The sequence below is a fragment of the Anser brachyrhynchus genome, assembly GCF_964034855.1.
Source record: "Anser brachyrhynchus genome assembly, chromosome: 4".
NCBI classification, from domain to species: domain Eukaryota; kingdom Metazoa; phylum Chordata; class Aves; order Anseriformes; family Anatidae; genus Anser; species Anser brachyrhynchus.
Genome location: NC_137698.1, coordinates 33,307,669 through 33,318,543, shown reverse-complemented (window position 1 = coordinate 33,318,543; position 10,875 = coordinate 33,307,669). Strand labels below are relative to the sequence as shown.

The window sequence follows — 10,875 nt, the reverse complement described above, 5'->3', positions numbered from 1 at the left end:
CCGGCCGCGGGCGGCCCGGCCCGGCTGAGCCGCGGCGCGATGCGAGGAGGCGGCGGCGGCGGCACCGCCACTGGGACCCGCGCCGGGACCCGCGCCCGGGCCTGCTGCGAGCCGCGCCGCCCGCTGCCGCCGGGGCGGAGGTGAGCGGGGGGAGCGGGGGGAGGACGACGCGGGGCTGCGCCGTGCCCAGGGATGGGGAGGGGGCGGCGGGTCCGTCCGTCTGTCTGTCCGCCCGCCCGTCCGTCCGTGCGGGGGGGGAGGGGGGCGGGCAGGAACAGGGGGACAGGTCGGCTCCCGGCCGCGATCCCGGGCACTGGCTCCCCGCTTGTGTGAGACAATGGGCGAGGAGCAGCGGCTCGGTCACCGCCGGCTCCTTTTTTTGCTCCTCGGGCTGCTCCGGGGAACGGGCACGCAGCAGTGAGGCGCAGTCGAGGCATCAGAAATGGTCGGTCCCGGGTCCCTGTCTTCTTCCCCTTAACGCCTCGGAGGATGCCCGGCCGTGGGACGGCTGCCGCTGGCACGGCTGGGAGCTCGTCCTGCCACGGGCAGGGCGCCCGGCTCCCCTCGCCGCCCTGCCCGGGCACCTGGCAGCAGCACACGGCCTGATCCCGACGCCAGGCACACAAAATCAGAGGGGCTTTTGACCAGCCCGTAACTGCAGGCCGCCGCCCTCTCCGCAGCAGGTGACCCCCGCCACCTGCGTCCCAAATACCTGTCCGGGGGCAAAGCTGAAGGCAGGCATCTTGTGCTGTGCCTTCCCTTGGTGCCCTTTTCCTAAGCGCCCGCGCCTCCCCTCGCCTGCTCCTGGCCGACACTTGTCTCGGCTCAAGCAGCACGATGGCCGGAGAACAGTTTTTCCTCCTCTTGCCTGCCCTTTCCATCTAGGTTGGGATGTTTTCCTCCTCTTGCATTCCCCACTCCTTTCACTAGGAGTGTCCCTGGCTAACTCAGCAGCGCCCAGCTCTAAGATCGGTCCTTCCCACCGTCTGTCTGTCTGTCTGTCTGTCCGTGTGTGTGTGTGAGCGCTGGGACTCCGGTGATTCATCGCCGCCGCCTTGGCTTCCTTAGGATTTCATCCCAGTTTTCCTAAAGCACCCAGATTTGTTGGAAGTTTCAAAATAAGGTTCATACGCCTTGCCCAGGGGCACGGTAGGTCAGTCTGTCTGACTGTCTCTTTTTTCTTTTTCTCTCTCTCATTTATTTTTTTTTAAATCTGTGGGAACCCGAGTTAGAAAATAATAACTGCCGAAAACTGCTTTGTGTTGGTGGAAGGCTGGCTAATACATATTTCATTCTTAAGTAAATGGTAGGGAGTCAAGTTGTTTTTTTTCCAAGTTGAGTATTTCTTTAAATTAATGCAACGGTTAATTGCTTTGAGTGGTTAATTTCTTTCCACCGCCTTGCACCTGCTTTTTCATGCCTCTGTGCATCTATGATCATGAACTCGGGAGGAGAGGAATGAACATAGCGCTCTGTAATAGCAACTGGGTATTAATGCTAATTTGAATTTGAAACCCTTTATCCTGATCTACTTTCTTTGTAGCTCTTCCCCTCTTTACCCTGCCATTAAAATACTTTCCATCATTCCTATGGTTTAAACCTCACACAAGCTTTTATAAGCATGTTCTATTCTCACAAGCACCTCAGTAACGTGAGGTGTAAGACCAGAAGATCTGAAGCAAGAAAGGGGAGGTCATTGCTACCTGTGCAAGTTTTTGAGAAGACAAGGTGAAGTGGATCATTTTGTGTCAATTTCCATTGACTTCAGAGAAGTCGTGAGTAGCTGAGTCCTTACGGAGCAAGAGAGAATTTGCCCTAAGGCTTCTTTCTGTACTTGGATCTGTTTGTTCATGAACACTCTAATGATGGATCTCTGGCAAAAATAGCAAAGGTTTTTCATCACAATTATACAATGTCAAATCGATCTGGATTGCTATTAGCTCTATGTGAACCCTGCAGAACAGACGTACGGCTAAATCCGTGCCAAACTTTTGATTTGATGCTGTTCTTGTGCCAGTGCATTGCTTCAGCTTGAGTTTTCCTGTAACTGATTTTTTCTCAGTGGCTGTCTTTATTCTACATAAATTTTTCTTGTGCGGTATCTTTTTTTTTGTTTTTGGTTGGTTGGAGGTTTGTTTGTTTGTTTGTTTTTGGTTTTCGTGAATTCCCCAAATGGTTTTGAGATAACATGCGTGTTTTCATAAAGCCATAGAATTCTTCATTAGTCTATACCTGAGATATCTTAAGTTATCTTATCTGAGAAATACAAGGAAAGTAAAGCCAATAGGCGTGGCTTGTCAAAATCGTGCTTTTTACAGAAGTCATTCTTGAAGGTTTACCATCAACGTCAGTATCTGCTTTTCATAGGTGGCAGTATACAAGAGCTTGCTCAAAACTGTTATGATTCCTGTTAAGCTACCTCGTGAGGTAACCTGGACAGATAGAAAAGCTTTCCTAACTACGTAAAGCTCCGTGTGCTGAGTGCTTAGGATGTGTAGGCTACTGTTCCTGTGGGTTCCTCTCTCCTTTCTCTCTCTGCTTGTTGGCCAACTTGCTGTGGCAACCTGGATACTGAAGTAAATTAGAAGGGACAGCTTAATCAAACTGCAGTCTGTCTTCTCTTAGTGCGTTTTGGCAGGCAGCGTAGCCTGACGTGTGATGGCAAAATGCAAATACTGCAGGTGGATGCTCCACGAACACAGGGAGCTGAGGGGCTGTGCGATGTGCTTCCCTTATGGACGGTCATATCATAGGAAGGCAAAAAAGCAGGACGTTAGGGCAGACTGTTCAATTGTCGCACACGTCATTCGTTATTTTAACGCAGCTTGGATTCACACCAAAGGATTCAAACGGGGTCTATTTGATGCCGTTAATCCCCTACCACAGGAGTAGTAGTTAGCAGTCAGATTTTCTAACTGTGTTGCATAATCACCTAAAAAAAATGTAAAATCAGGAGTCATAGAATCGTTCAGGTTGGAAGAGGCCTCTGAGATCACCTGGTCCGACCTTCAGCCTAGTGCTGGCAAGTCCACCGCTAAACCGTGCTGCTGAGTCCTACATCTGCGCGTTTCTCCAGCACCTCCAGGGGTGGTGACTCAACCACTTCCCTGGGCAAAAGAGTTGAAGATTATTTGGCTTAATAATTTGGGATACATACCTTCTCTTACAAAATTGCACCGAGCTGAGAGTAATAGATAGGTTTGGTATCTGCTGTGTGTGATTTAGGAGAGATTCTTGTTTTTATATGTATTCTCGAAGTCTAAGTCCCCACAAATATTTGAGATATTGCATGGGCAGATTTTACACAATTGCCCTGGGAAAGATAGTTGATTACCTAAATTTTCCTTCTTGATCGCTGTTGTGTGTTAATTCTGGTGTCTTTTCAGCCCAATGCCCAGTCTCTCTGACCCGAGTCTCCCCGCTGCCCTTCGTTGTAGGTTGCGAAGATGGCGCAGTCCCCTCGTGCCCCGCTGCTGCTGGAAGACTAGAGCTTGAACGGGCGCGACGCACGCCGCTGCTGCCGCGCTGTTCCATGCTTCAGGCAGACCATAGGCAGTGACGCTCTCCTCTTCGGAGGGGCCGTAAAATGCATGTTATGAATTGTCTCTCCTTGGTCAATGACAAAGAAAATGGGGCTATCTCGGTCGCGACGGGATTGATGAGCGAGGACCCGGCGGCGGCATCGCACCTCCCCTCGCCTGCTGCGGCACCGCCGCCCCCTGCGCCATGTCCCCTGGCGGGGGCACCCCCTGCCCCGCCGCTGCCCCCGGGGCTGCCGCCGCCGCCGCCGCCGCCCCCACCGCTGCCGGGACCGAACCCCCCCCTGCCTCCGCCGCTGACCAACGGGCATGACAGCCACAGCAGAAAGAAGCGGATGCGGAGCTTCTTCTGGAAAACCATCCCCGAGGAGCAGGTCCGTGGCAAAACCAACATCTGGACGATCGCGGCGAGACCGCAGTATCAGATCGACACAAAGACGATCGAGGAGCTTTTTGGGCAGCAGGACGAAACCAAGCCCCAGGACACCAGAAGTCGGTCTTTAAAGTCTTCGTTTAAGGAGACTAAAGAGGAGGTAAGAACCGAAGTTCAATCTTTCTTTTCCACAATGCTGCGGGAATTGGTATGAATCCTGTCTGGCCTTTGTTTACCTCTGCCTCTGTCATGGTTCATTCTAACTATAAATTTGTCTTGATTTGAATGGGAGGGGAACAACAGGAAGGATAAACTCTTTGTTCTTGGTGGCACAAATCTGTTTTTCAAAGAGCTAACAGTGTTTTATGATTTTACCTGGGTAAGAGCATGCTGTGATCTGATCACCTCTTAAAATAAATAAAAGTGAAGGGAACTGAAGGCACCTGTATTTACTTTTATTGGGTAGCCATTGAGTTTTTAGTGTGAAGGTTAAGTGTATTGTAGTTTTTATCTTCAGCTCTTCCACTGTGTCCATTGCACAATCAAAATGCAAATGTGTACTAGGGAGGAGAGTCCTATCACAAGGGGTGACATGTTATGTATGTACTTCCGATGTCCATGAGACGTCAAGAAGGGAAGTACCGGAATGACAACGAGGCAATAAAATACAATGCATTGGTTAAGGGAATTTGTTATTTAATTGAGATAACTTTGAAGTTTCAATTTCCATACATGTTGCTAGTGAACACTTTTTTTTTTTTTGCATCTACCATGCCTTTTCTGGACATAGAAATAACCTGCTTGACTTTTCAACTCAAACAGAAGCTTGTTACAGATTTCTGTTCTGGTGCTGAGAGGTATATTCCAAACCCTTCCAGGTGCACTCTCCAGTGAACTGAGAACTAACTTTTCTAGTTCTTGAATCCTGACTTAGAGGTAGCCTCTTTTTGAAGCCTGAGCTGAATTGTCTCAAGTGATCTTTCTGTGAAGTAATTGGGGGGTAGAAGTGCAGATTTAATCACAGCTGTGTGTGTTTACATGTTAGCTTGTAAACAAAACACAGAGGGCACAGGGTTAACAGATGTGATTATGTGTCAGTTTTTAGTGAAAAAATAGGGACTCAAAGTTGATGGTGTCTTACAGAAGTTGGAAGACATCAAAATAAAATATCAGCAAGAACAAACTGATGCGCCGATAGCGTTTGTGTTGTACATAGTCTAAAATAAGGGGTTTAAAACAGGTATGAGTACTGCAGGCTCTGAAGCCCTGACATCGGAAAGAAGTAATTGAGGCCGTCATCAGAGGTAGTGATTAACCTCTGCGCTGTTTTCAGGCTATGTGCATCTTTGAATCAGGATTGCAGTGAGTGGACTTCCTGTGCTGCATGTGGATGTACACAGCTCCTTCCTCGCGTGTTTCCTAAGAAGCACCTGCTCCCTTCGAGGAGTGCCATGTGTTGAAGAATTAGACGTAGCAAACTTGATGATAAATTTCATAAACTGAATATGGCCCCTAGTGTACGGCAGTTGGGGCAGGGAAAACCCCAGTGTGCTCCAAATGTACAGCTTGAGACTTGCGGCATCTTGGGGAGCAACTTTAGAGATTAAAAATATGGGTCTGAAAAATGAGGGTTCAGTCCTTTGGAAACAAACTCTCACTCTCTTACAATTAATGTTCTTCTGCACGCATCCAGAGCTGATACCATAGTCCTCTGCACGTCAGTGCCCATCCACTGCCTCTGCAGGTGGCAGGCAGTGAGGGACCAGGACCTGCCTCTGTGTGCTTATCATGCTGTTTCAGTGCCAAACCGTTCAACTCCCTTGTCAAGCACGCTGCAAGAGCGTGTCAGAGAGCGGTGAGCAATTCTCGTGTGTTAATGGGCTTTGCGGTACTGGCTGCTTAGTAAGGAGGGAAGGAGATAATGCTGCCGAGCTGTGTGTCACTGGAAGTGCGGAAGCACGGGTACGCAACAGCTCACGTGCTCAGCGTTACTGTAGGCATCATTCAGCAAGGTATGGAGGTCGGAGGCACGGGCAGTGTTTGTGCTTTCTGTCATCAGTGCTGGCAGCTGCTGCTCACCTCAGTGTTACGGCGACTGTCCTCGGTTTGCTGCAGCAGACAGGCACGTGGCATCCCTGTGACCTTGCGGAGACAGCGTTGGGGTAGGGCTGAGGGAGCTGCGGTTCTGTTCTGGCTGTGTCGTGGCTTCTGTGTCTTCTGAATTCACGTGGCGGAATTAGTCTAGTTGCCGTAGTGTGTCAACAGTGAATTGTCACGGTAGTTTCAAGTGCCTAAATTCAAGAGTCGCTTAGATCCAAATCTGAAGAAAACAGCATCTGTCCAAAGTGACGTCCCTGTGCGTGGACACAGACTGCTCTTGTGGCTCAGGTGCTCCCCTCCGCACAGTGGTGTAATGTCAGCAGGAGCTCTGAAGACTGACTGCAGCCGGTGTTGAGGGCACTCCCCAGAGACTGGTGGAGATGGGCGTCGTGCCTGCTGCAGAGAGCGATTATGAAATCACGAGCCAGTTGGCAAAAAGTTTTGTCTTGTAGGAGCTTACAGAACTGCATGCACTTTTAATTCCTCGCTCTGCAGTGCTATATCCACGCAATTTAGATACCCAGCTCAGGTTATTGAATCCCCATTCTGGAGGCTCAACACTAAACATCGTTATTATAACTGAAGTCTCTTGAGGTTTGAGTCTCACTCCTACAGCAAATGCCTTCCTTTTCATAAACAAGCCCTCACCAAACCCTTAGGAGATTAATTAACATGTTTCCTTAACTAAGAGCTTAATTTGCCGCTACGGTTTCGCGTAATTTGAGTCTCTTAAAAACAGGGGGTGTAGAGCAAAGTTTACACACCGGCTGCAAATTACTTTCCCTGTCCTTTGGAGGCGGTGCGGCGCAGCGGGCGCTCGCAGGCTGTGGCCTACCTGGTGCTGGAGGAGGCAGGAGGGTTTGTCGCCTGCTGAGGGAGCTGGCCTGGCTTCCTCTTCTGCTACCGTCCCCCCTTCCCCTCATGTGTGCACCGGCATCATGGGGAGTGGTCTTCTGTTATTTTAGGGAGTTTGATGGCTTGCAAAAGGGTCCAGGCAATTGCAGAGCCTGTGCGAGGGCTTTGTGAAGGGAGAAGGAAGATGGAAGGGGCAAACAGGATACGTCTCTTCCCCTCCTCCTGGCTGTGCCCTCTGTCTCTTTTGCCTATGCTAGCTCTAATGCTCATTCCACCTTCTTGAGAGCTGATTCAACCTGTTAATCCAGCAGGGAACAGACCCAGCAAAAAAGCAATGAGATGAGCACCAGTGCCAGCCTCGGGGAGGGAGCGGGCGAGGAGCGTGGCGGGAGGGTGAGATGGAGGGGGGCGTCCCTTCTGGGTGGCGGAAGGCTGCCGGGCTCACTCGGGCAGCAGAAGTGCACCTTTCCTCAGGCACTGCGTGTGACTCAGAGAACAGAGCCCAGAATGATAAGTTCAGTCATGGTGTTCAGCATGTTGTAAAGTGAACTGGAAACTGAAGCAGGATGTTGTCTGTATCCTTCCTAATCTCCAACACCGAGCCCATGCCACCAGACTGTCCGTGCTTGCTGAAATTCGTGAACTATATCCCGCTGTGTGAAAACCCGTTATTCTCGTCCAGGAAATCCATGTAATGTTTTGTTTTCACTCGTCTGTCATAAGCTCACTTTGTCATGTTCCTGTTCCTCACTGACAATCTCACGGCAAGAAACTCCTGCTGCATTTCCACAGTGACTACAAATTTGGGGCTGAGATGAGGCCGTTTGTGTCTCCCAAAACGCTCCTCTGCATCTTTCCTGTTGATGAATATTTGTGTCAGATTTCCTCTTACCATCAGGAGCAGATTTCCTCTTACCATCATCACAACTTCACCATGGTATGCAAGCAAATTTCCCCTTCTCTTAACACAGCTGCATCTCAAACAGGGAATGTTTCAGTGGTAGATTAATATTGGTTAGCCGATACTGTTCTTACCCTCCAGGGTCTGCTCCTGCTGTAGATCTCAGAAGTACACCACCAGCTTGCAGATGATGGTGATGACTAGTGGGTTCAGGAGTGGGCCAGCTGTCCTTCCATAAGGGATCGAACTGTTTATGAAGGGGAGGTGGCAGGTGTGTGAGGCAGGGACGTTTGCGTTTGCTGGCAAGCAAGTGCTGAGATGGTGCAAGGCATTTGAGCGGGTCGTAATATTTCCACAGCGAGGTAAACAGAAGTTTAATAGTGTTCTCTGGCAGGAGAGTTGAAGATGAGAGTGGAGAAAGCTCTCCTGAATGCACCTAAAGTAAATAATAAGGAACCGTAAGAGATTTTCTTTGGTATAGAAGATCCCAGTGAGCGGGGAGGGCCTGTTTTCAGTTCTTTGCTTCCCGAGTCAAGCAGTCAACGAATGTCACTGGTACACAGCATTTTAGTGTCTTTGTAGGTGGCAGAGATCTGGAACGTGCTGCGCTGGCAGCGGTACTGAAGGTGTGCGTGAATAGATGAGGGGAGCAGACTTTATGAAAAGCTGGGGTAGTGCTTGAAGGGTAAAAAGCAAGTGCCTGGAAGGAAATCATATACAGATAGCTTTCTGCAAGGACAAAACTGAATGAAAGCTCAGTGGGGAAGAGGAGTAGACACTGGGAATAGATGTTAAGGCTCTTTCTAAATCCGATATGCAACAGGGTACTACTGAATGTGAGGTGGAAGGTACCGTACTTTTGTGCAGAGAGTAGGAACGTGTGTTTATGGAATATCTGCCAGATTCCCCTTTTCTCCTCCTCACACTCTTGTCTGGAAACTCCATGAAGGTAGTTAAGTAATGACAGCTTTTTCAAATGCTGTTGATAATCTTAAAAATGACACCGGGCAAGGAATGACCAAAAACTGAGTCATGCGTTTTGATTGTGTGCTTGAACAAGAAAGGGGGAAAAACTAGAATACAGTCAGAGTGAAAACCATGTAAGGTCCCTGTACGTAAAAGAAGAACAGCTATGACATTTGTTTTATGTCATGCTGATAAGAGAAATGCAGCTTTATATGTTATCATCCCTTGTTTTTCTTCAGGGGCAAACATTAAAAAAATTCTCTAGTTTTATTTGACGTTGTAATGTACATCTGAATTGTGCCACGGAAGCCAAAAGTTTACCCAGGAGATGGCCAGTCTTATTTTAATAGTTATCAACTGTGACTAAAAATGAGGTGTACTGGAGATTAACTATGAATACGCTTAAAAAACCCCAGACAACCCAAAAGCTAAAGTCACGATGGCAGAACTTACTTGACTTGAACCGGTAGAGAGAGATCAGAGAATTCGCAGTGACCGGAGCAATTAGGGACTGGAGCTGCAGTGTGAGAGGTCAGTGAGAGGTCCCTGCATTTGAAAACAGATTAGATAGTGCAGGAGAAAAGATAGCTGAACCTGTCCTATGTTAAGGGGCTTTCCCTTAATGATCTGTTGGGGCCTCTCAACTCCTAAGATAAGGAGAATAAACCATGGCCTGGCCTCTTATCTTTGCATATGCTAAAACTGAAGGGTTTCAGGCTAGCAGTCATCTAATTAAACCTAATACTCTGATATTTCCTGTGTTTCTTGGTCTTTACTGGTTTCAGGAGAGAGGAGATTCCCAGATTTTGGAAAACTTCAGAATCTGATTCACTTTTTTTCAGCAGATGAAGAGGCTGTCTTCTATGTGTATGCAGTAGTATGCTGCGGGTAGCACATTAACCATACCTGTATTTTCCCTATCACCAGCTGACTGCAGGCTATCTCTTGACAATGCCGACTTTTTATTTATATATATATACTTCTAATTCTTATGCTGTCACAGAGGTCAAGACTTCCACTTGCCAAAACCTCAAACATCATGTGAGTCCAACAGCAGTCCTGAACATCTGTGTGTACTGAGCTGATTTATTGTGGCACTGTTAACATGAAGCAATTCTCTTGTCTTTGTATACCTCATGACTTTTCTAGCTGTTGCCACCAAAATAGCTATGGTAAAACTTTAACCTTAAGGACAAGATTCTCTAGAACTGTGGCTAACATCTCAGGTTTGCAGTTGTATGTCATTGCAGTCAGAAAAAAGTAGCATGAAAAGAACTAACACTTCTAATTAAAATTAAGCTAGGGAAAAATTAAACTCTGCTTAATCTTTTTAAAACTTTTTCTCTGCTTAATCTCCAGAATTGTACACGTAAGATGATTTAGCAAATCATCTTTAAAGTACAGTGCGAGGGGGAGACTGTTGTTTTATTATGGGTTTCTGTTTTCATTCTAGACAAAGGAAAGAGATTTGAAAATCATCTGTCTCAGGTTTTGATTCAAGATTGGCTGGCTTATCTTTCCATTTGATCAGCGTGGCTGTTAGTTCATGTGAATGAAATCAGTATTGCATATTGACCTCTGCTTATAGAAAGCTCGTCTTCATAGTTGCTGCGTAACCTCTGAAATACACGGATTTTGAAGTGTGTTGCTAACTAGCAGTGGGGACTTCAGACTCAGCACAACCTATTACTTAAGCAACATTTTATAGATACAGTGTTACGAAATAAGCAAGAAGAATGTTTTCATTTTGTAATGAAATAGAACTTTATTCCTTCCTTCTATAAATGTTGCTGTGTTTTTACAATTTGCTTGAGAAAAGATGTTGTGGGTGGTGTGTGTATTTCCCTGGTGAAAACTAGTTCTTTGATTGGAAATTATTTATTTTGCTTGTGATTTGGTGGCAAGTGCATACAACTGTTTGTAGCAGCTTAAGGAATGATACCTGCGTTATGTGCTATTCTCTTACGTATTAGTAGATTAATCTCTCTTGTTCTCTCTCTCAGGTTTCCATTTTGGATGCAAAACGGAGTATGAACATTGGGATATTTCTCAAACAATTCAAAAAGTAAGATTTGATTTTTCTGTGCTGCTAGTGCAAGCTACAGATGTATGCAATTCCTAATGATTTTCATTTGTCATCA

At 47.3% G+C, this 10,875-nt stretch overlaps 1 protein-coding gene across 3 annotated transcripts in view; it reads left to right on the top strand.

The window, feature by feature from the left end:
- FHDC1 (FH2 domain containing 1) overlaps positions 1-10,875 on the top strand; it is a 40,717-nt gene continuing 29,842 nt past the window's right edge. Inside the window, exons 1-3 of one of the 3 annotated variants that reach the window (XM_080590759.1) lie at positions 1-140; positions 3,438-4,072; positions 10,738-10,799. In XM_080590759.1, coding sequence (XP_080446885.1) covers positions 3,587-4,072; positions 10,738-10,799 — 548 coding nt within the window. In that variant the 5' untranslated portion in view covers positions 1-140; positions 3,438-3,586. Of the gene's footprint in view, positions 141-220; positions 684-703; positions 1,150-3,437; positions 4,073-10,737; positions 10,800-10,875 lie in introns of those variants that run through there. The other 2 variants (XM_080590761.1, XM_080590760.1) reach the window with 2 other exon arrangements.